Source organism: Punica granatum, chromosome 4 (genome assembly GCF_007655135.1).
Source record: "Punica granatum isolate Tunisia-2019 chromosome 4, ASM765513v2, whole genome shotgun sequence".
Lineage (NCBI taxonomy): Eukaryota > Viridiplantae > Streptophyta > Magnoliopsida > Myrtales > Lythraceae > Punica > Punica granatum.
The window spans coordinates 8,974,167-8,999,345 of NC_045130.1; the positions used below are offsets into that span (position 1 = coordinate 8,974,167).

The following is a 25,179-nucleotide window of genomic DNA, read 5'->3' on the forward strand; positions in this document are numbered from 1 at the left end:
AAGGAGAATGCAAGTTTTCGAAAAAGCACACTTGTTGAGAGGAGAAATAATATTTAACGCTCGATATCTCGAAATTACGAGAGTAATGTCTCTCATAATATTTTTATTAAAAGAAAAAAAAATTAGAAAGGAGAGTTATAAATTAAAAATTAAAAAAAGAAGAATTGACTAATGAAAAATTAAAGAACTAAAGAAAGATCCTTTTCTAATCTATATACAAATTTAGATAGTGGAAAAGAAATTTTTATTAGAAAAATCATTTTAATTTTATATACGTAAACATATTTTTTATAATTCTCTACTTTTTTTAAAAATTTCGTGAAAGGTTGAACAATTGTCCAAAAGTAAATATGCCTTAAAGATCTCTTAATTTTATTTTATTTTTTCAGCGTGCACAACTTAATACTCAGAAGATCAAAGACACTCGAGTAGAATTGGATCACGATAAAACTATCTTCATTCAATTCGTACTTGAAACTTGCTTAAAAAAATAAATGGCAAATCACTTGAACTTATCTATATTAGTTTAAGTTCAACTTTCATCAATGATATTTCCTCCTAAGCAAATGAACTTCGATTATAACGGGGGAGCACAATTATCTTCACCGTATTGTTAATAGAATTTGTGTCCTTTTATTTTATTTTTATTTCATTTTTGGGAATAAATCCTTTTTTCCCCCACTTTCTGAAAGATGATGACGCAAGAAATCATGCGGGGAGGTACCTTTGACACACGTCGTGACCGACCAAGCCGTCCTCCTGCTGCTCAGCAACATCGTCCGTCCGCTCGACGGTGGGGCCCCCACATCCCTTCCAGTGACCGGAAGCCCATCCGTCCGCCGTCTCCAGCTGGCGTCAGTTCCATGTCCACGTGGACCGCAAGTGGGACACAAATAATTTTCTGCTGCCGACAGGAAAGATCTCACCCGCCACAAACCCATTAATAATTGAGCAAGGAATTAACTGGAAATTCATTTTTGGTGGTTGATTTAATGATTTAATAAATCAATACAATAATTATACGCCACATTGTTGGAGAATTCGGATAATTTGTTCTTTCAAGAAGACAAATTAGAAATGCATTCTCCTTTTATGTGTTGATTTTTTCATCTATTTATTTATCGAAAATCTCGTTATCAATTATCAAGATAACATATCATATAGGATTTCTTAACCTAATAGATAACATTTTAAAAATAAATATATATATAGGAAAGATCTTATAATTTTAAATCATATCATAGATAATCATGAGACGTCACATAATTAGTAAATTGTGACGAACATTATTTATAAAAGATTCGAAATGCATTAAAACTGTGATTTCGTTACCAAAATAAATAGATGTGTGAAGACAAATTAGTTTTTGGAGTATGAAAGACATAATATCATCTGATAGATAACGATAAAACTTCTCCATTTTTGCTTCTTATATAATCTGTACATCCCATGTTAGGAGATATGCACATGTTAAAATGACATTCATTGTCCATATATTGGTGTTACTTAATTACCTGTATTTCTTGCACAGAGGATTTCTACATATTTTTAAGAACATAATATATAATTTTTTCTGAATATGGTTGAGTATATTATACTTTCGCTCGATACCCTCGGAGAAGTTTCAAAAAAATGGCTTCACATGATTTATCTTTAAATTTTTTATCTATCCATAATTCCTGATAAGTAAGAAGACTATGAATACTAATTATATAATATAAAATAAATATAGATAAAATAAAAACAAATTAAAAATGTGAAGCCATAACAAGGGCATGACAGACATATTTATTTATTAAATTTTTTGAGTGGGCAAAAAAAAAGGAAAATGCCATGAAAAAATATATAATTTTAAATCTTAGCTCGAGACAGAAATGGGATAGAGATTCTTTGGGACGGAGGGTAGAGTCCACAAGACCAAAGACGACACAGTAGAAAATAAAATGAATTAATTCAAACGATTTGATATTTATTTTAATTAAATATAATTTTAAATTTAAATTTTTATGAATATAAAAAATTTACATTAAAAAAATTTTATCTTTTAATAAAATAATTCGATTCGATTGAATTATCTTTCGTCAAATTTGATTCATCGATATCAGGTTTTAGACAAAAAGGACGACACAGTATCTACCTAAAAAAAAAAGGACGACACAGCAGAAAAGAAGAGGGCAGGGACTCAGAGCACTGCCAAGGGTGCCACGTGGCTTCTCCTGACGTCACCAGTTGCCACCTTCCCCCGAACAAACTCCCCGTTCCCTCCGTCTCCTTCTCTGCTGCTTCTTCCCATTCCTTGCAGGAATCTCCGCCTCCATCCCGCTCTCGCCCTATAAATTTCCACCGCTTCTTGCTATTTCTCATATCGGTCATCATCGCTATCATCCATCAGCTGAGCTACGATCGGTTATATATATTCACTCCAGTCCAGTGAGGTTTCAAGTCTATCAAATTCGTTCATTCGTTTGGTTCGATTTTGGGTTTCTGTTTTCTGGGGGGGAAATAATCGGAAGAAGAGGAAAAGTTTGATTCTTCTGTGGAAGAAGATGGAGAGCGTGACACTGACAGGCTTGTTGAAGAAGGCGGCCTCGGAGTTTCCCGAGCGGAGAGCCATCTCTGTGTGCGGGAAGTTCGACTTTACGCATGCCCGGCTGAATGAGCTCGTCGAGCACGCCGCCTCCCACCTCGTCGCCGCCGGCGTCGGCCCCGGCGACGTTGTCGCCCTCACCTTCCCCAACTCAGTCGAGGTACGTATGCGCGGTTCTACGTCCTAATCCCATGTGCTGAGACTGTGTTTTTGGTTTGCCCATGTTCTGATCATGCGATCAGATGAGGGAAACATTAATAATATCTCCGAGGTTTTTCAAATTTTCCATGATGGGGAATTTCTGTTCATCTCATCACGTGTCAGAGTAATCATAGTTTATTTGAGTATGGTTCTGTTCGATTTAATTATCAGTATATATTATTTGGTTTGGTAGAACATAATCTAATCAGCGATGTTCAATCCTCGTGCAGTTTGTGATCATGTTCCTGGCAGTAATCCGGTGTCGAGCCACAGCCGCTCCACTGAACTCTGCCTATACGGCGGAGGAGTTCGAGTTCTATCTCTCTGACTCCGAGTCGAAGCTCCTGTTGACGCCCCAGGGAGGCAACGATTCCGCCCAAGCCGCCGCCTACAAGCTCAACATCCCCCATGTGACCGCCACACTCCCCTCTCCCAATTCTAAGATCTCCCTTTCGCCTAGCTCGGAGGCGAATCTCGAATCCGTCTCGAAAATTACCAATGACCCCGATGATGTTGCCCTGTTCCTCCACACATCAGGCACTACAAGCCGCCCGAAGGGTGTGCCATTGACTCAACTGAACCTGGCCTCATCAGTGAAGAACATTATGTCGGTTTATAAGCTCACTCATACGGACTCGACGGTGGTCGTTCTCCCACTGTTCCATGTCCATGGGCTGGTGGCGGGGCTGCTCAGCTCCCTTGGTGCTGGGGCTGCCGTAGCCCTGCCCGCTGCAGGGCGGTTTTCTGCCTCAACTTTTTGGGCTGATATGAAAGAGTATGGTGCCACATGGTACACTGCGGTCCCAACGATCCACCAGATCATCCTTGACAGGCACCTTAGCAAGCCCGAGCGTTCATACCCGGAGCTTAGGTTTATAAGGAGCTGCAGTGCATCCCTCGCCCCGAGTATTCTCGAGCGGCTTGAGAAGTGCTTTGGGGCTCCTGTGCTTGAGGCCTATGCAATGACAGAGGCATCCCATCTGATGGCTTCGAACCCATTGCTGGAGGATGGCCCCCACAAGCCCGGATCTGTTGGAAAGCCTGTGGGCCAGGAGATGGCGATCTTGGATGGGAATGGGGTTATCCAGAAGGAGGGTGTCAGCGGTGAGGTTTGTATCAGGGGACCCAACGTGACCAAGGGTTACAAGAACAACCCGGAGGCCAACAAGCAGGCATTCCAATTCGGTTGGTTCCATACCGGAGATCTTGGGTACTTGGACTCTGATGGATACTTGCACTTGGTTGGTCGTATTAAGGAGCTCATCAACCGTGGAGGTATAAGCTCCTTTGCTTTTTCTTCTTTGTGGACTCTACAAGTTAATTACGCTGAGTTGGTGTTTGAGCTCTATGTGATCTGAGACATAGTTGATGTATGCACAATTAATCATTGTTTTGGTACTTGGTTGCAGGTGAGAAGATATCACCAATTGAAGTGGATGCTGTGCTCATATCGCATCCTGATGTTGCCCAAGCTGTCGCCTTCGGAGTTCCCGATGATAAATATGGTGAAGAGGTACGTCCATGGAACAGCTAATCCTTTGGTTCATCAGTCCACTGCTAACTCTATGTGTGCTGGCCTTGCTGACCTGTTACTGTTCTCCTGTAATGCAGATAAACTGTGCCGTGATTCCAAGGGAAGAAGTGAAGATATCAGAGGGAGAAGTGATCGAGTTCTGCAAGAAGAACCTTGCGACCTTCAAGGTCCCGAAGAAGGTCTTCACCACCGACTCTCTCCCGAAGACCGCTTCAGGGAAGATCCAGCGCAGGATCGTGGCAGAGCACTTCCTCACTCAGATCTCCACCGCCAAGGTCCCGAAGTTCGGTGCTTAATCACAAGATCAAGGCAAATCATCTCATGGTCCCCAAGACTAGGAATGTAGCACCAAGTGCTTGCTGCTGAATGAAATTATGAAAGTATTAGTTAGGGGGGTTATTTGGTCCCTCCTCTAGGGGTTGGGAGCCCAGCAGCTCCATTCACAGAGCTGGGTAATGTCGAAAAGGTCGCATTCATTTCTTGTGTACATACGCAATTAATGGAATATCAATGGATTCATTAGTATTAAACTCTTTTATCCCCATTTCATCTGCTGTTTCTTGCTCGTTCTTTCTTTAACTTGCGGGAGTACGCTTAAATTCGAAGGCCATGTCTCCGGAATTCATTCAAGATCCAAGACACTAGTTCAACATGCATGACACATCCTAAAATGGTTTCGGGGTTAACTCTCGAAGATACAGAGACCGACAAAATCAAGCACTAAGCGTCCTAACATGTGCTTCAGGATTGTCATCTTGATTAATCCATGTACAAACCCAGTTAGAGGAGAGTCCTAACAAGTTCACAATATCGAAAATAATGGGATCCCAACTCCCAAATTCACGACAAGCAAGGGCATCGGACGCCATAGGAATCTCGTCTCTCCCATGATGGCAAGCAGTTGAGATGGCAGTTAGGACGGCTTCTGCTTCCACTTGGAGAGGCACGTAGAGTAGGATTTCTTAAGCCATGAGAGCGTGGTTTTCAGGTGGCCTTTCGCCACCCCCGCAAGACACAAACTATTTTCCACCCGAGCTTGCATCTGTCCAGATCTTATGTCAATTTATTAATTCGTGAATTAGTCTTCTTAAGATCCTTGCTTGCACGAGAGAGGGTAAACACTAAACAGAGTGCAGGAATATAATTTTTGCCGAACAGAGCAACTGAAAGGCTCCTGATCGGATCATACTGTCTTTGCTGTTACATATACTACTGTAACTACCATGAGCCACCCCCAGGTGTGAACTGAGTCACGACAGTTACGCGGTTTTTGCTTCTATTAACATAAGATCGGTTCGTATGAAACAGATTGGAGGCACAAGCACGTCGATGTTATTCTGATGGGCGACCTATTGAATACCCAGAGCAAGCTTGGGCAATCTTTCCGACTTTTATCAGCTCCTGATTTTCCTGTGATGCCAGAGGACAATGTCTATTGATCCCAAGATAATTGATATGGTTCTGATAGTATGCATATCTAAGAGAATTCTTGTGAGCTTTTAAGTCTTCTTGGTAAAATTACGCTTACGAGTTCATGGAATTGCAATTGGTTAGGCCTGCTGGACTAGGCAGGCTATTCAATAATTTGGGAGATTGTCGGTGTCCTTTTAAGTACAAAAGGTTTACAGAAGCCACAGCATGACTGTGTGCTAATAGTGATAATGCGGACGGTTACGAGCATATCTCGATTTTTCAATTCATCATGTTAAACTTAACAAGAGAGTATCATCATCCTTAAACCCCAAAGTGAGAAAACAAGAAGAGCCATGATGTGGTTGTGATTTTCAACCAAACATAACTAGAGCTGATAATATAGTATACGTAGATTATACATAGGAACATGTTTCTCAGAAACACTCTTTCTGTTGGGGTACGGTCAAAACAACCTTTTTTTGGGTCATTTCAACTTCTCCCGATGTTCAACAATTCAAAAATAGATAACTCAAAATTTTGGACAACAGAAAATATGAATGGCAGAGACAATTTGCTCCTCAAATTCCTCCCAACCCGTCATTTAATTAGCTTCTCCCTCAAAAATCCAACCTCTCGTATGCCCAAAATTCAAGGAGCTCTCTCCCCTTTTTCTACTCCAAGATTACTCTTGGGATTGAGCCTCTCTTGCCCCACCTCCCCTATCATCTTCCATTGCACCACGGTCCCCTCCCTCTCCCTTTCGGTGCGGCAAGATGGTACGTCATTGGAACTATCTGTATACGGTCCTATTGGTGCATTAGATTCAGCGCAGTGGCACTTTATTCGAGTTTAACACCATGGAGTGTTGAATATGATTTTCCTTCCGTATGCTTTCCCAATTTCCATGAGTTGAGTACAGGTTCTTTGTTATGGAACAGGCGAACTCTGCATCGGGGATGGCCGTACATGATGACTGTAAGCTCAGGTTTCTGGAGCTGAAAGCGAAGAGGAGCTTCAGGTTCATAGTGTTCAAGATCGATGAGAAAATCCAACAGGTCGCCGTCGAGAAGCTAGGCCAGACCGACGAGAGCTATGAAGATTTTGCCGCCAGCCTGCCCGCCAATGAGTGCCGCTACGCAGTTTTCGATTATGATTTCACAACAGAAGAGAACTGCCAGAAAAGCAAGATTTTCTTCATCGCATGGTAGTCCTGAGAATCGCATTCGCTTCCAATTCACCCCCGTGATTCAAATAAAACCAGCCAAAGGAACGGATAAAACCGAGTAACAAATCAAGCAATCCTTTTGGTTATGTCTGCAGGTCTCCAGATACGTCGAGAGTAAGGAGTAAAATGTTGTATGCCAGCTCCAAGGACAGATTCAAGAGGGAATTGGATGGGATCCAAGTCGAGCTGCAGGCAACCGATCCCAGCGAAATGAGCATGGACATAATAAAGGGGCGTGCCATGTAATAAGCGGAGCATTGATCGATCTCGCGATCCTGGGGGGCTTTCACACCTTGTCATGTTTCCTAATTTAATCGTTTCGTCCAAATTCGACCACTGCAAAATGTAATTTCCTTTAAAAAGAAAAAAGAAATTTCAAATTCATCATTTTAAATTTAAGACTTCGATTGGAATTGGGCTGATGCATAGCTTATTCCAAGCTCAAGAAATTGTTGCGTAATCAAATGGAAGTTGAAGAGGTGTAGTGGTAGTGGCATCGTTGTCTCATTCATACGTTTGGTAACTTAGTACCCCTCCTTTTCAACTAGGGGAAATTTTCTTGGGCAACTTGTAACTTCTTTTGTACCTTAAAAAGGAGAAAAAAAAATCTTCTGTTGTCAGTAATGTATTTATTTTCTTTCAGTTTTTTCATTAGAGATTTATAATGATTACATTTCTCGATCATGTATATAAATATGACATTGTAATCATTGATCCAGACTTGGGTAGAGCCAAATACCGGGATGGAGTTTCAATCTCTAAAAGAGGCCCATAAGTGCTACAATGACTTCGCAAAAATTATGGGTTTTGTTATAAGGAAAAATCATCTTCATAGATCAAGAAGAAACAAGCAGATTATTGCTCGAGAATTTATCTGTTCTAAATGGTTTTTCATTTTTTTCGGATAAGTAATAAAAAATAAATTTACATGTATCATTTTATAATTTTTTTCTTTTTATTTAGCATTATCAATTAAATTACACTAAAAATTACGGATTTAAAAAGTTAAAAGCGAGATCAACAAGATTAATTAGAGACACGATATATTTTTTTCAGTAACTATAAGGCTATATAAATCAACGTAAGAAAAGTTTAACTAAAATAAAGAATGAACACCACCCTGCTTTCATCCTTTGAATTTATAGTTGATAGGGAACCACAAATCCATGGTGAAAAGAAAAAAAGATGAACGTGCAAGAGAAGACAATATACAAAGTACTTTCATATATTCTTTACACATTGTATGGGATAGTTGCCTTAACAAATTGTGGTTGAATTAGTATTGTAAATAATGGCAAAGTATACATTTTAGTTAAAATATAAAATTAATTAAAGAACTAACACATTTAGTTTAGGAGTTAGATGGGACACATGGTGCAATTTGAGAATCCGCCTGTGGAGAATTGGTTTTCCACATTGCGGCGGACGGTATAAAAATCGTTTTCTTTTTTAGAAGTACAGAGGAGATGCGATAGAAATATGAAAAGTTCAACTGTATTTTAAGCTGAGCCAGCTCATAATTTATTAATATAAAAATCAGTTGCCATGATACACAATATGATTTCTCTTAAGTATCATGGCATGTAAGTGCTATATATGTCGATATCGATCAATATCATTGAATATCACAAATTCCATGAGCTCCTAATTGTCATTACCTAATAGACAAGCAATCTAAACCCCTAATTATCAATTTTCTTCCTCAGACTTTTACCTAAGCAAAAATATCAGCTGCCCAACTAAATTAACTACCAGAAATAGAATAATGACAACAGCATAGGACTTGTCCCAGAGGCTGTAGTACGGCTATATCCCAGCCCATCTCCACCAAGAAGAACCACCCATAGAAGAAAACTGTGGGCTATTAGCGGGCTGTACAGAATGGTCTCTCCTAATGTGCATAGTTCTTGACACTTCACTTTGAGACACTGACGGACATGAATGTTCAGGAGGATGATTTATTGTCGAAGCCGCTCGTTGCAGGTCCCATAGCCCTTCATGGCTACGGCATTCTGACCTAAATGCACTTACAACCTATGGATTAGTCCCTGAATATGCTTTCTGGATATCGTTGTATACATCCTCAATGCATGTCCTATTATCTTACTCAGGTTTTTCTCGATACATTCAGCAGTGCTATATTCATTGGCTTGTGGTCCCGACTTATTTCGCACGACTGAAAATGATCCGAGCTTCATTACTTTAAAACCAGGGCAATATTATCTAAGAGCTCATAGCCTGACAGTTCGACATTCTGAAACTCGAACGAGATACTGCACTTGTCTGTGACCTCTGCAAGCCTCTGGCTCATTGCCTCTTGGCTCTAGCTGGCCAGGGGTCATCGAGCCCTGTGATTCAAACAAACGGAAAAACTCCTTGGGCCTCGAGGAACTCCATGAGCAATGCCCACTGGGTCCCTTACTTGAAGTCTTTTTGAGGCTCTGCTTCAGTTCAAGTGGAAAAGTTGCCTTGAGGGTTCTGAAATTTTCTTTTCCATTGTTGTTTTCCTGTTCAATAATGAAGAAGAACTAAAGAACGAGAAAATTGAGGTGAAGCCGAAGAAAACCTGTAAGCCATGGATGGCAATACTAATATTGCCCTTGATTAAGGTACATGTGAATCACGCATGAACTTACTTCTCATCCAAATATGAACGGTGCTTGCAGTTTGAAGCGTATTAAGACGGTTTAGGAGTATTTTGAGATAAATTAAACTATAAGGTGCAATTTGGGAATTCTCTCGAACTATAGGGTGCACATTGAAATTAACCCGAAAAAATGAGAGGAAAAAAAAAAGAGGTTCTCCCGGGAGGAAACGACGTCGCAGGTGATGTGCTCCCTGCATCTCGACCAATCAACAGTCCTTCCAAAATCTCTAGGGTTTTACTCTCTGTGTCCGCATCTTTCCCATAGAGAGCTCAACAATGGACGAAGCACCGGCTCAGCCTCCTGTTCCCCCGGCATCATGCTGGAGCAACGTAGTGAAGAGCCAGCCACCGGCGAAGCCCAAGGACCAGAACGGTGGCGCTTCGGCCGAGAAAATCTTCGTGGAGAGCTGCAAGTCCTCGAAGGGCGTGGCGGTCGCGGTGATCGACGCCAACGCCATCATCGAGGGAGGGGACCGGCTCTCCGGCCTTGCCGACAGGTTCGTGTCCATCCCGGAGGTCATGGAAGAGGTCCGGGACCCTGTCTCGCGCCGCCGCCTCGACTTCGTTCCTTTCACCGTCGACACCATGGAGCCCTCCCCCGAATCTCTGAGCAAAGGTAAATCGTATTGGAATGCCATTTCAGCCTTTGGGCTAGCTGTTTGATCATGGAGTATTGATAAAGTTGAAATTTTTGCTATCCCAAATGTCAAGCTGGAGGAATCTAACCCATATTCTTGCGCCTTGATAGTTATCAAGTTTGCGAAGGCAACCGGTGATTTGCAGACCCTTTCAGAAGTTGATATAAAACTCATTGCTCTGACATACACACTAGAGGCCCAAATTCACGGCACTAAGCATCTGAGGGACTGCCCGCCTCCGGTACAGACGGTTAATGTGAGGAGGCTTCCAGAGAAAGAAATGCCTGGGTGGGGCTCAAATGTGCCGAATTTGGAGGAGTGGGAAGCCTTGGAGCATGAAGCTGGGGTTGGATCGAATCTCAATTCGAGAATCCTCCCCTTGAAAGATTTGAATTTGAATGTAATTCCTCAAGATGAGCACTCTCTAGATGGTTCAGCCGGGGCTGTTGATGGTGAGAATCAAGAGGATGTTGAGGGCAATGTGAGGAAGCCCAGGAGATATCCCCCACAGAAGAAGGAGGTGAACATCGAAGGGAAGAAGATGGTTGCTGATGGAATTGATGCATCGCAGGGGCAATTTGAAGCAAATGCTGGTGATTGGATGCCTGCTGTCAGTCGAAGCACTCACAGAAGGTATCTGAGAAGAAAGGGTAGACGTGAATATTACGATGCATTATCAGAGAAAGAAAGTCAACAGGATGCTGAGAAAGACGCTGAAAACCATCAGTTTGAGGCTCCCGGGTATCCCGAAGGGCAGGTTTCAGAATCTCCCAAAGAAGTGAATAGTGCTGATGGGATTTCGGAGGAGAGCGCAAAGGATACTAGTTGCAATAACGATCTCTCTTCAGTCCTGAAACAAATGAGGCTGGAGGAAGAATCATTGCCAGCTCTTCAAGAAGGGGAAGACCCGTCTGCTCCCTCTTTATCTGATAATGCAACCTCTGGTGTTGACGGGGATGAGGCTGATGCACTCGTCGAGCAATCCGAATATTTGGAAAACTTGAGCCAGACCAACGGAAGTGTTGATGTATCTCTCTTGGATGATGAGAGTAGTGAACAGAGCTGGATGCTGAGATCGCTGTCAGAGTCTAGTGTGGCTTGTGTTACCAGTGACTTTGCCATGCAAAATGTCATCCTCCAGATGGGCTTACGCTTGGTAGCTCCTGGTGGTATGCAAATTCATCAGCTTCATAGGTATGCATCTTTGAATTGCTATGTTTGTTACTTTCTATTCTCTAGTATCCTGCCTAAGTCATGGTGGGAAGAAACACACTCTGTGTTGCTGTCGTATCTTCTCTTGGTGGAATCTTGGAGTTATCCTATTCTGTATCTCGCGGGACTCTGAGATGCAGCTTTATTCTTATTCAATTTGCCGATGGGATAAGTACTATATCATAGTGTAGTTTATGACTGAATTCATTTGATGTCCTTATAATTTGGCTTTTTGTACTTTCAGATGGATTTTGAAATGCCATGCTTGCTACACCGTGACTGGTGAGATTGGCAGAATATTCTGCCTCAAGTGTGGAAATGGTGGGACCTTGCGCAAGGTAGCTGTCACTGTTAATGAAAACGGAATTGTGATGGCTGCCCATCAGCCGCGCATTAGATTACGGGGCACAAAGGTAAGTTTCATCAATTGCCAGCAACCTTGACCCTTTGATCACTCATCTACCTATAAACCTGCAGTGCCATGATGTCTTTTGTTCCACTTCCACATATCTATATTAATGCTAATATGATGGATATATTTGTTTTTTAAATACGATGGATAGGTTGATTTGTTCATGCTTTTCTTAATTGTTATAATTACTCTAGACCTCAATTTGTTCATGCTTTCAATCAGCTGCTTCTTCGTCTCTTATAGACAAACATGCTATCATGCCTTGCTGCTTGCTCAAATTTGGAACCATATAAAACTTTTGTTTTTCCTACTATATTTTAATTGTTGTCTTGCCATTCCATGGGGTGCATTATGACCATGAATCCCGCAGTTTTCATTGCCATTACCGCAAGGGGGAAGGGATGCAATTACAAAGAATCTCATCCTGCGTGAAGACCAACTGCCCCAGAAGTATCTCTATCCTAAAACCAAAAAGAAGGCACACAAGAAGGTCAAGATCTTTTCAGTCCAATTCTATGTTATTCCTTTGCATTTACAAACTCCCTGGCACCGTTGCATCTCTAATATTCAAAAATCATGTAATTTCTCTTTGTCAACTATAACTCAGGCAATACTTTATATCCTAATGATGCGCAGGGAGATGATGATTTCTTTTCTTCCGATGACATATTCCTCCACCATACCGATAAGAGAGCTCCCTTTCAGCCTCCTGTGAGGAGGGCCTTAGCTGTTTTCAGCGGAAAGAGAAATCCCAACGACAACCATTTCTCCCGTTCAAAACGAAAATAGGCCTTTGCTACTGAAGTTTTCTGTTTGTTAGTATTCCAAGATATGATTTACCTGTTATTGAAGGCTATATTACTGTGAGGCCATAGCCTAAAAGGCATTTTTACAATGTGAACATGTTGATATTTCGAGGTATTTCTTGTTTTTCTTCCAGTTGGATTGGCAGTTTGCTCAATGTTGAGCACAGTTTTGGTTTGAAATATACGGATTATTTATGCTGCGTTTGGTTTCATAGTAGGATTTTAAAATCAGATTTTGATTTTGAAAGAGTGGTATAAATGAAATCCACCATTTGATTTTGTATTAATTATTTTGTTTTGTTGTAGAAAAAAGTAGTATAAATGGATCCCACCATTTGAATTTATAAGAGTTATTTTGTTTTGTTGTGAATATAATTAAGTTAGAATTGTGATTCTAAAATTTTATTCACAAACCAAACAAGCCCTTAGATCGGCAAATACACGGAATTGGTTCTGATTTTTTGCAAGAGAGAGAGTTGAAGAACCAAAAAGAACAGTACCAATCATGCCATGGGGAAAAATGTGCCTCGCACATGTACAGCAAGCCCTTATGATTACACGAAGAACCACAACAATGTCTAATAAAAGAACGGAAAAAACGCAATCTGAGTCGAAATTGGGGATTTAATGTATTTACACACGTGGTTAATGTATGTTACAGTACAATTTTTACAGCTAAATTATGATGATAATCAACTCTTTGGGTTCTTGATATTGCGTAGAGCCATCACGAGCTGCTGTCTCTCACCCTCGACCTCTGCAAACTTCACGCTCATCTCGGAGTACCTTTCTTGGAGATCCTTGAGTTCTGTCTCCATCGACTTGTTCCTCCCTTTCAGCATCTCTGATTCAGTAAAAAGGGCTTCAAGATCATTCCTGATTTCTCCTGCGCCGTTTCTGTGAAACACCACGAGCACGCCCAGTCAGTGAATGGTCTTAGTCAGAAGAACAGAAAACATAATACTGGTAGAAGACTTACCTCTGGATCACATTATCAAATTCCTCTCGGAATTGAGGTTCTTTTATGCTCGAAAGAATCTGATTCTGCTCTTCTAATCTTCTCTCAAATTCTTCAATCCTGTTCTGCATTTCTTTTTCCTTTTCCGAGGCCGAGCTTGTTGAGGCTTTTACTTCAGCATCTTTCAACGCTATCTTTCCCTGAAATGTGTAACCACGTCAACTTGATAATTTACTTGACAACAGTATCGGCCAACGGGACAGAAACCACTAAAGGAAATATTTATATTTTGAACTTTACCTCAAGCAATTTGATTTTCTCCTTCAGACTCGAAACCTCCTTATTCCCAGGAGGGCCAGGACTAGCCGGAGCAGCAGACCTGTTATTCCTCAGAGGACTTTTCATTCCATTTGAAACAGTCGAACGGCCAGTGTTCTTTTTCTCACTCCTCGTGATTGCATCCTCTTTCTTCTGCAGGTCACTCTTTAACTGCGAGACTTGTTTCCTTAATTTCTCTTTCTCTGAATCGTGCTCTGAAACCGATCCTTTCATGTTGCTTAGCTCCGATTTAACTGATTCCAACTCTGATTCCAGTCTCTGGATTATCTTTTCCTTCTCCTCACTTTCTTCCTTCAACAAAGTAATCCTCTCGAACAATTTGTTCCTCTCCTCACTTGCTCTCTTCATCACAACTTCTGTTTCAGTAATTTCAGCTTGCAACCTTCCCAAATCTGCCCTCAGATCTTCGTTCTGCTTCACTTGCTCAGAAAGATGATCATTCTCTTCTCTTAGCTTCAAAATCTCATTTTTCAGTGATTCAACCTGATCCTCTTTTGCATCCATTTCACTGGAAAGCCTCGCAACTTTCTCCTCGCAACTCTTCCTAACTGATCGAATCTCCTCATCAGTTTTTGCGAGCAACTCTTCAAGCTCGCTCTTCTCCTTCCTTAGTTCACTCGCTTCTTTCATCGCTCTCATAGCTGTCTTCTCATTCTCATCAAACATTGAGGTCATTTGCATGGAGAGCCTCCTGAATTCCTCCTGCAGCCTGTCAGCAGTATTGGCATTCCTCAATTGCATCTTCCTCAGGGCCGTCTCCGCTCTAATAGCCCTTTTCTCTTGTTCGATTCTCTCCCTAGCTATCTCCTCCAAGTTGGCCTCGAACTCCTTTTCCCTGCTCTCCAGTTCCTCCTCAAGATTCCTCACATGGAGCTTGAGTTTATTAATCGTAGCTACAGAATCTGAAAACTCCTTTGACTTCTCCTCAAGATCCTTTTCCAAGACCTCTACTCGAGTTTCGAGTTCAAAACCTGATGAGCAGTCATAATGGGCTTTGAGCTGTTCTTTAAGTTCGCTCTGCTCTAATTTGTGCATAATCTTGTGATTCTCCTGCTTCAGAATCTCGTAGTCCAAAGCCAGTTGCTCCATCTGCATCTCAAGCTCTTCCTTCTCTCTCCTGCATACTTCCAATTCCTTGTAAACTTCTACGAGATTTGTCTCCTGTGGGTCTGAATCTTTGCCCACTTTATGCTCCCAAACGAGCTCTTCCAACACTTTCTGATCTTCATCTGTGTCAACCTCATCCTTCTTGGGCAGCTCCAGTCTGCTTGAGAGTTCGAGTATTTCCTGATTCTTCTGCTCCAACATCTCATCCAGGTCTCTCACCGCAAGAATCAGCTCCTCATTTGATTCCTGCGTCTTCTGAAGCTGAAGCTTAAGGTTCAAATTCATCTCCTTCTCGTAATTCACTTCTTGCCTAACTTCCTCAATAATAGCCCGCAAATCCCCGCCATCCTCAGAAAGAGTATGCTTAGCCTTGGACTCCTCGAAACGGGTCTTGAAAGCACGGAGAACTCGGCATTCCTCCTTGAGCAAATCTCTATCCTCCCTCAACCCCTCAACCTCTTTCATTAGTTCCTGTCCCCTTTTATTCTCCTTCATTATCTGTCTCCGCATGGTCTGTAGTTCCATTTCAGAAACATCCATTTTTCGAGCCATAGTGGATAGCTCTGCTCTCAGCCTTTTGACCTCAGAGTTGGGATTTTCACCAATATCATCTGTTTTGTGCTTTTGGTCAAAGGCCCATTCCCATTGCGATCTTCCATTGTCTTCATAGGACTTTGGATTTGCTTCTGCGACCGGTGACTTAGGCACAGAAGCATAACTCAATAGGGACAGAAAGCTAGCAGGATCTTGTTGTTCAATGTTACTAGGTCTTGTTCCCATTTCTCGTGGAGTGTTTAGACCCGAACTGCTGCTCTCTGAGGTTGTAGACAGCGTAAGGTCGGACCCACTTGATGCTATACCATAGCCATTTGATTTTGCATTCTGGGAGGAAACCATAAGATGATTATGGGAAATGGTTCTCATGATTCTATTTCTTAAATTACCTCATCCTAAGAAGCAAAGAAAATAAGGGAAAATAACACTTTGGACTTTAAAAGGGGCTTTATTGTCGAACCTTTCCAGAAAAGGCGACTTATAAAGCTTTTAGCTTGTTTTTCATATCTCTTAAAAGAGAAAATTGGAATACTGCATCATTTGTCTCAGTTTTCCAGACCAAACAGAAATTATGAGCTCAATAAGCCAAAGGAATGAAGAGGTACTTCAGTGAAATTGCTCATTATGCTTTCGTCTTTCTCTGCATTGCTCAATTGAGACGTGGAGTTTCTTTCCTTGAACTTAATGTCCGTATCTTCGTATACTTCTGCCGCACTGCATAATAGAATCACATAAAGAGATCCTATGAGAAGAGAGAAATTGAAAGAGAGAACTAATAAGAGACTTGCCTCACCTCTGATCATCATTTTCTTCCACCTTCTGGATTAATACCTGAAAAGTGAATGTCCCGAATTCCAATATTATGATGAACTACAGGTCTTACAAAGGAAGAAACCAACCAAGTGGAAAGGCATTTTTGAGAGACAGAGAGAAGGCTAACATGTAAAACAGCATTACTGTTGGAATTCTTCAAAGGGAAAGAAACTGATGAAGCCTTTGTTGCCTCCACATAATCCGCAAAATCCACCGAACCTTCCCCAACGGAATTAGCTCTTCCTGAGCCCTACATCACGTCAAATCCCTCACAATCTCGATCGAACATTATTCACATGCGAAATCCACAACTGTAAATATACCGCGCGAGGTTGATCAAACATCCCTTACCGCGGAAACAACAAAACGGTAGATCCTCCGGTTGATCTTTCCTGTCCGAAGATCCCTAATGAATATCACCCTCTCATAAATAGGAGTTTCCCATTGACACCGGCCGTCTAGAATGGTCGCCTTGTCTGATCTCACAGGTGGCTTTCCAGCATCAGCAGGGACCACTGACACCACCAGCGCTTCTGCTCCGATCTCCGACACCTGAACCCCATTTCACCCACCCGATCATCATCTCAAAACAACAGCATTAACAATCGATTTTTTGGTCTGTTTGCTTATTCGGTTTCCCCTAAAATTCACATCTTAGAAAATGATAAACATCCATCTGCCACTGGCTAGGCTCTGTGTAGTCAGTCATCAGACATTCACAGTATAAAAAAAAAAAAGGAAAATTTTCATTTTTGGATGATAAAGGTCTAAAGTCTTAGGTACATTGTCTTCTTCAATGGGCAAATGACACCCAGATAAAGGTTACGTAAGCAAACAGAGACAAGACTGATCCTCCAATTGCAAAGCATTTCTTTCCTCCATAAGTTGATCTTAGGGGCAAATGTACATCAAGGCGAATCAATCCCTTACACCAGAAAAGAAAATTTCCAATTTTGGAGTTTCATAATTCACTTTTTTTCCCCTTAAAAAATAAAAAGAGGGAGCTCAAAAGACCTGACCTGAGTGGCATGAAACCGCAGCTTGAACACAGCTTTCACCCTGTTCTTCTCCCCTCTCCATCTCCCGGGCTTGAACATCCTTCCCTCCCTTCGTCCGGAATATATCCTCCGGTTGCCGGAACTTCACCGGAGCTCCGGCGAGAACCACCGGGATACCAGCATTCTCCGACCCATCTTCTCAAACCGGAGAGGCAATGCACATGCAGAGCTGGCCGATGTCGGGGAAGTTAAACTCGGTTCGAGGCCGAGGTGTTTAGAATATATAGATGAAGAGGAAGAAGAAGAAGAAGAAGAAGAAGAGGAGAGAGGTTGAGCTCGGGGAAGGAGAAGGAAGGGAGGAGTGAAATGGAAGAACAGAAATGGAAGAGGTTCGCTTTCATTTGCGGGTGCTTTCCTCTCTCTGTTGTGGTTCCCTGTAACAGTCTCTTTCATTTCAGACTGCTGACGATGATTGATTTCCTGTCCCCACTCTTTTTCTTTTTCTTTTTCTTTTTCCTTCTCTCTCATCACCTACTAGTGACATCGGAAAGATTATTTTAAATCTAAATTGGATAGCCCACTAAAAACTAAAATTGAGTAAATTGATGAATTGATCGTCCAGAGATACATGTTACATCAAATTTAACCTCAAAATTTTTTTTACATCAAATTGAATATTGAAAGATTAAGTGTACATCAAGTTTGACTTCAAGAAATTTTATATATCAAATTGAATCTTCAGAGATTAAGTATACATCAAATCCGACCTCGAGAAATTTTTTACATCAAATTAAATATTGAGAGATTAAGTGTACATTAAATTGAACCTTGAGAGATTAAATGTACATCAAATCCGACCTCAATAAATTTTTTACATCAAATTGAACCTTGAGAGATTAAATGTATATCAAATCCGACCTCAAGAAATTTTTTACATCAAATTGAACCTTTAGAGATTAAGTGTACCTCAAATTCGACCTTCCGTCAGAATGTCGTCCAAAAATGAATGGAAAAATCTGATCTGGCATTCAACAGCTGACGTGGCATTGTTGATTGTTTTCTTTCATTTTTTTATTATTCTCCATTTTCTGTCTGGTTTAAAAAAAGTATTTCCTTACAGTCCCCTTACTTTTCAGTTAGAGGCGGAAAAAAATTCTTCCTCTCGGTGCGTCTTTCTTAATCGCCGGTGCTCTTGGAGAGATTACAGTGACAATAATTGGTGAGTCTACGTCGAGAGCATCAGCGATTGAGGAAGACGCGCCGGGAGGAGAAAGTTTTTCCCGCCTTCGACTGAAAAGTGAGGGAACTATAGAAAATATTTTTTTTAAGCCAGACAGAAATGATGAATAATAAAAAAAGAAAGAAAATAATCAAACAATGTCACAACAGCTGTTGAATGCTAGATCGAATTTTTCCATCCATTTTTGGATGGCATTTTGATGGAAGGTCGAATTTGATGTACACATAATCTCTCAAGATTCAATTTAATGTAAAAAAATTTCTTGAGGTCGGATTTGATGTATGTTTAATCTCTCAAGGTTCAATTTGATGTACACTTAATCTCTCAAGGTTCATTTTGATGTAAAAAAAATTATTGAAGTCGGATTTAATGTACACTTAATCTCTCAAAGTTCAATTTGATGTAAAAAAAATTTGAAGTTGGATTTGATGTAATATATATCTCTGGATGACCAATTTGTCAATTTACTCAAATAAAATCGTAGATTTTCTCTTTTTCCAAGATTCCAACTGGGACTTTATTTGAGGAAAAAGTCGACGAACCACTTAAAACATTATTATTTCCTCTATCTCATTTATTTAATTTTTTCTTTTCTTTTTCCTTTCTCTTTTGGGGTTTCTTAAAGCTAAAAGTGAAGGATGATTTGATTGTGAGTAGAGGTGTAAACGAGTAGAGTCGAGTCCAAATATAAAAAAGTTCAAATTTGGGCTCGTCAAACTTTTCTTAGGCTCAGGCTTGGGCTTGAGCTTGATCGAGCCTGAAAGCACGAACTTGAGCTTGACTCGTCAGACAAATCAAAGGCTTGACTTGGCTCGTTTAAGCTCGGCCAGTGGACCAAGTTCAGTAGAAAAGTTGGGCTCGAGCTCGGGCTTGGCTCGAATTTAGACTTGAGTTCGGGCTCGTTTAGGCTTGAGAAAAAAATATAAACTAAATTATAAAAACTATAATTTCATGCAAAATATAATTTAGAAATATAAATTACAACTTGATAATATTCAAATTCAAATCACGTAGAGTTTAATTAAAAGACTACACTTGATAATATGAAAAAACTATTAGAGTTTCGACAATAAAAGGATTAACATTAATATTTTAAATCAATAATAATAATAATAATATAACAGTTCGTTTAAGTTCGCGAGTTTCACGAACCGAATACCATTAAGCTCGACTCGGCTGGTTTAATTGGTGAGCTCGAACTTAATAAGAGCGAGCCGAACTCAAACTTTCACTGAATCGAGTCCAAACGGTTCACGAATAGTCTCGTCTCGTTTGCACTTTAATTGCAAGGAATACTTTTTTTTTTCCCTGATGAAAAGGTGAAGAGATTGGCGGATTGGGGGAAGCTTCCGAGGGGCCATTTTTTGAGGTGAACAGTCGAATTCCTTTTTGGTGGAAACAAATAAATGCCGGTTTCATTCGACAGGACCACTTTTGCATGTTTGTTTAATCATGTTCATAAACTTGGGCTTAGACTTTTGCGATTTTCTCAAATTTCTCCCAAGTTAATAAGAGATCTTATGAAGCATTTCGATCTTGCATGTTTGTTTAATCATGTTCATAAACTTGGGCTTAGACTTTTGCGATTTTCTCAAATTTCTCCCAAGTTAATAAGAGATCTTGTGAAGCATTTCGATCTTTCGTAATCTGAATTGAGGGACACATGAAAAGATCTACCTTATCTGAAGTTCTTTCTTCTTATCGTTCCAATTCTTAACATTGAATGTTTTGTACGACGGATACTTTATTCGTTTTTTTTTTGTTCCATTCCTTCCACAATGAGTAGCTCGCATATCCATAAAATCGATATTTACGATGTACAAAATCATGAATCAGTCACCAAATAAAATCGACTTTTTGAGATATTTTTCAGACTCAATTTATTTCGTTCTGTGACCTTTTTGCTGTTTCTTTTCAGATGTTTTTGGGAAATTCTTGTTCAGTCTTTTCACCATATGACTGTAGAAGACATTTTATCCGTAGGTGAAAATACAGTGAAATTAGTTTGGCTATACAATTAGGACATGTTGGAGGAGAGGAAATGGATCGGGTTGGATCGAGAATGTGGATGCATAAAGAAAGATGTACATTTTTTTTGGAATTAAAACACCAATTAGCACCGAATGTAAATATTGTTATGAGAATAGCAGGCAATTGTTCTACATATCAACCCGCGTTCAATGCGTCTCCTCCCCTCCACAAGCGACCTTCATTATTAACCGTACGTAATTGGGTCCTCATCGGATGGGTATGAAAAGGGAAGGCATACTTTTGAAGTGGTGCGTTTAATTACCTGCGCTTTCATTTTCGATGTCAATGAGTCCTTTGCAGCTGCAAGGAAGACCCCACAATCACATTCATTCGCATCGAGTCTGCAAGTTCGTTCAATTCTTCCAACAGACACCTTTTGGTCCATTAATAGTAATTTCCACTCATTATTACAACTTATATAGCTGTCTCCAAATCACGAGGAAAAAAGAGGGGAAAAAAACTCGATCCTGGATCTTTTAATATAAAAATGCGAATTAATCGGTAATTACAATGCAAAATCGGATTGGATCGGATCGAATCTTTGTTAACTTTAAGGTCATTTTGCATCCAGTTGAAAGATTAATTGTCATACTAAGAAGATCTTCCGCTCCTGCAAAGTACCAAGAGTGCGCATGCAATTTTCAATCGTGAATTAATGATTAATTGATTGACAAGGCCAAACCCAACCAATGCTGAGCAAATCAATTAATGTAGGTGATTCAGAAATCAGGTAATGAAACCACATGATCTGTATTGATTGCTTGATAATCAGGATTAGCATCGTGATAATCACATTTTAACCATGAAAAGCTCCTGATCTCCATCGGTTTTTTTTTTTTGGATAAATTCGAAGTTTTGAACTATCAAGGAATTAAAGAGGGGAAGTTTGGCCAATTCCTACCATGCATCATTGAAAAAAGAAATAATTTTATGATCATCTAAGCACAAGAATTCACATGGTCCTTTTTCTTTTTCTTGAAAGACATTGCATAATCCTTTGTCTTTTATTATAGATTAAGTTGATATAATTCTATGGCACCTGTCTAATTTAAAAAGTATTCAATGACTTACAGTAATAAAGACAAGGAAAACAAAACATTTGACTTTTGTTTCAATGGAAACGAAAAATGTGGGGACAAATTTTCCCCCCCTCTTCAAGAAAGGAATTAAATATCAACTCCAACCAATATGAATTGATTCAAGCATTCGGCACTTGTTCTGCTTAAACAAAATATCGAGTTCGAATATTTGTGAATGTAGAAAATTCATACTGGGTCCAATTGAGCTTTCGAATATAAGGATTCACAACGAAAAAATAAATAAATAAATAAATATATATATATATATATATGAACTGCAGAGTTAATTCAAGACATGACATTATTTCTCTTAGCATTGAGTATTGGTCCATGCATGTACTTCTCCATATATATTCATCATGCTCTAATTATACACCCGTGATTTTATCTCGTTATTGCAACGGTCCATCTTATGGTATTTACATTGTTCTATGTTCTATTGTATTTATATATCCTCTCTTCTTATCAAGGGATTCGATTTTCTCATACTTGACTAATTAAAATCTATAATTTCTTAATTTTAAATGAAAATAAATAAAAATTAAAAGAATCATACGTATAAATAAATTCGAAGGTAACCGACATGAAATGGGACAGGTGAGCTTGCTTGAATCCAAGGGTTTACTTGGCTTCAAAGCTGCTAATTGGTTAGCGACGGCAACTGTGAGTCGTCCCGTTTCCTCATAGACCATTGAGTCAAAGCGTACCAGTTCAGTTAAGCCCTTTACCTCATTTTTATGTATTCCGATTCGCAGTCGAGAATTACGGGAATTATGTCCGTACTAAAAGTTTCATATCGGCATGCACGGATAATAATTGACATCATCGTTCGTTTTCTGTGTCCGCGTGCATCTTGTATACAATTAGGTACTTGAGGCTCATATAGATAAACAACATTGCATATAATTTATCAAGTCATCGAGCGATCGGAAGAAAGCCTCAATCTCTTCAAAAGTAGAGAAAGTGTGAGATGTGAACCACAGAAGATGTTGATGTTTGGATGGATAGATAAGATAGGTCTGGACTGGGATGGGATGATGAATTAATGTTGTTTCTATTATGCCATCCTAACGGAAGTTTGGATGGTCCCGTCTCAAGTGAAAAAGCTCACCAAACTTGCTCACGAAAGAGACAAGAAATCTACACACACATACACATACACAAACATTAACATCCACAAATAATTCTCCATTGTCTGTCCGGCTACGAAGGAAGTCCATGAGGTAAAAGATATGAGAAAGGGAACAAAATGGCACTAAAAAATTCCACTTATGAGAATTGAACTCAGAAGTTGTAGATTTTAGATAAAAAAAAACGCGTGCCACTACATCAAATTCCCTGTTTCCAAAAGCGTTACTATTTTTATCTGAGATCCCATCGAAAAGGAACGCTAGCTAGCTGGAGTTACCTAGTAAGCACGTTTAGTATCGGAATCGCGACAATAAGATGATTGGAGGAATTTCATCAAGCAATGATGAGCGCTCTTTCTTCCCTGATTTGGGTAGAAACGTGGGAAGGACAGTAAAAGCCTTTTGCTTTCAGCAAATGCCAGGTGCGTTAGGGGGCATCGAGTGATTTTCAATCACAAGTCTTGCAATTGCTAGCCAGCCAGCCAGCCAGCCAGCCAAGCCGGCCGGCCATATGACTCGATCTCAATCCCAATCTAAATCCCAATCCCAATTGCATAGCAGGGAACAGAGGATAATATTTCAAGAATCATATAATTCGACAGTGTCATCCGTAGTCGAGTTGTATAGCCAGGGCATGCACAATAGGATGTTCTCCGCTTAAAACTCCAAGAAGCAAAGGTTAGCAACTAAAATACATCAATTTCATTGCGTGATAAATCAGTTTACAAGAAACGCACAAGATCTTGTTATAGCTTTGTGTACTGCTGCCATGACACACTCCATTTCGTATCGTGTCGCGAATCGAGCTGGGCTGTTTATTATTCGACATGCCAAAGAGACTGCAGGCTAAACTTGGCGTAGAGTGCGATGATGGACCACCTGAGCTGTAGCTAATTCCCATCCCCACCAATCTCAAGCTAGGAGCAGAACATAAAGAATCACCTAGACAAAGAGAAGGAAGAAACAATGGAAAGTGCCCGTGAAGGTGGTGGGTCGACCCATTTAATGTTCCGTTCTGCTAAAAAAGGGTCCATTCCAAACCCGTGACTTTTTGTTTCTATATGTACCGGTGTACGTGTGTACTTGTTTCGGTGTAACGGTACGTATTAGCATAAGCCGGGCTAAATATTGTCCTAATCCCTTCCTGGACAATAAATTGATACTCACTAGATTGAACCCGAAGAGAACTTTGTCAATCTTTGCGACAATATATAATCTATAACAATTATAATAAACAGAAGCTAAGTCGAGAAAATAATCGATGTATCTATTGTCTTTTCATTTCCACATAGGATTGAGTACGACAAACTTAATATATTTTCGCATGAATTTTCGAGGTGAGAAATATGATTTTTTTTTTTGGTTCTCCCTAATCTGTGGGGAAAAGAAAAAAAGGTCAGAAAAGCAGAGACAAGTAGAATTAGATGCAAAAGAGACATGATCTTCTTCTTCGTTGGTGCCCAATTATAATAATATATGTACGTGAATTGTGTAACTTTTGCAAAAGCTGCGAAAGAAATAAATGTTGTCTGAAATAAAAGAAAAGGAAAAGGAGAAAAAGTAATGGCTACTGGGCCAACTGTAATAACTAACCTGACCTCGGATCCACCCCGTCTAGTTCATTCACTAAGATTGAGGAATTATCGATGGTACGCATGTATTTATCATATGCCTAGATGAGCAATGGCTGCGAAAGATGGTTCCCGATTAACTTTTCCACTATTCTTTTTGCTCCGTGTGACGCGTGAAAAAGTCGGCGATTCGGGCCTGTAGTATTATCTAGCAGGCCCATATTGGATGTTGTGGTGCAGGGTCCATCTACATAGGGTCTGTTTACAAGTGCTTCAGTATTATGTCCGACTTCGGAACCATGTTGTGGCAAAAGTTTTCAGATTATGTGGTCGGATAGGTCGACCGGCTCGTGGGACAGCACCCCCGGCAGTGACACATCCTATCTTTTTTAAACTATCTTTTGAACGTACAAATGGTAACTATCGATGATTTGATGTTTAATCATTATTATCATCAGCGATGGTCTGAAGTCCATCACTTGGCATATCCCCACTGCCATACCCAATCATACCATTGCGATAACAGCAGAAATGGAATGAAAGGTAGCAGAAAGGAAGCAGGCATAATTAAAATCCTTGAAAGAACAGTTCTATCCAGACGTGAAGTTAGGAATTACGACCCACTTCTAATTCTGAATGGGTAGATCCTTGTCACTGACGGATCCTTTTTCTGGTCGAATATA

General features: G+C 40.2%; 4 protein-coding genes across 5 annotated transcripts; 3 read left to right on the forward strand and 1 right to left on the reverse strand.

Annotated features, from left to right (window-relative positions):
• Positions 1 to 2,318: 2,318 nt before the first annotated feature.
• LOC116204462 (oxalate--CoA ligase) lies at positions 2,319 to 4,866 on the forward strand. The gene is made up of 4 exons (XM_031536554.1): positions 2,319 to 2,747; positions 3,019 to 4,063; positions 4,198 to 4,301; positions 4,400 to 4,866. The coding sequence occupies exons 1-4, from the start codon at positions 2,547 to 2,549 to the stop codon at positions 4,616 to 4,618; spliced, it is 1,569 nt and encodes a 522-aa protein (XP_031392414.1). The 5' UTR covers positions 2,319 to 2,546; the 3' UTR covers positions 4,619 to 4,866.
• A 1,493-nt stretch (positions 4,867 to 6,359) lies between these two features.
• Positions 6,360 to 7,609, forward strand: LOC116204463 (actin-depolymerizing factor 1-like). 2 transcript variants are annotated; one of them, XM_031536557.1, is made up of 3 exons: positions 6,360 to 6,511; positions 6,674 to 6,939; positions 7,056 to 7,609. In XM_031536557.1, the coding sequence occupies exons 1-3, from the start codon at positions 6,509 to 6,511 to the stop codon at positions 7,204 to 7,206; spliced, it is 420 nt and encodes a 139-aa protein (XP_031392417.1). In that variant the 5' UTR covers positions 6,360 to 6,508; the 3' UTR covers positions 7,207 to 7,609. The 2 variants fall into 2 exon arrangements, with proteins under 2 accessions (XP_031392417.1, XP_031392415.1); XM_031536555.1 differs by lacking the exon at positions 6,360 to 6,511 and having other exon boundaries at positions 6,665 to 6,939.
• Positions 7,610 to 9,785: 2,176 nt separating this feature from the next.
• Positions 9,786 to 12,875, forward strand: LOC116205352 (20S-pre-rRNA D-site endonuclease nob1). Its single transcript, XM_031537933.1, has 5 exons — positions 9,786 to 10,223; positions 10,356 to 11,439; positions 11,702 to 11,870; positions 12,240 to 12,359; positions 12,506 to 12,875. The coding sequence occupies exons 1-5, from the start codon at positions 9,884 to 9,886 to the stop codon at positions 12,656 to 12,658; spliced, it is 1,866 nt and encodes a 621-aa protein (XP_031393793.1). The 5' UTR covers positions 9,786 to 9,883; the 3' UTR covers positions 12,659 to 12,875.
• A 276-nt stretch (positions 12,876 to 13,151) lies between these two features.
• On the reverse strand, positions 13,152 to 17,867 carry LOC116205638 (putative leucine-rich repeat-containing protein DDB_G0290503). The gene is made up of 8 exons (XM_031538270.1): positions 17,467 to 17,867; positions 16,799 to 16,999; positions 16,575 to 16,697; positions 16,428 to 16,465; positions 16,240 to 16,348; positions 13,934 to 15,961; positions 13,655 to 13,833; positions 13,152 to 13,572 (listed from the first exon to the last, which is right to left on the reverse strand). Exons 1-8 carry the CDS (start codon positions 17,542 to 17,544, stop codon positions 13,368 to 13,370), a joined length of 2,961 nt encoding a protein of 986 aa, XP_031394130.1. The 5' UTR covers positions 17,545 to 17,867; the 3' UTR covers positions 13,152 to 13,367.
• Positions 17,868 to 25,179: the final 7,312 nt, after the last annotated feature.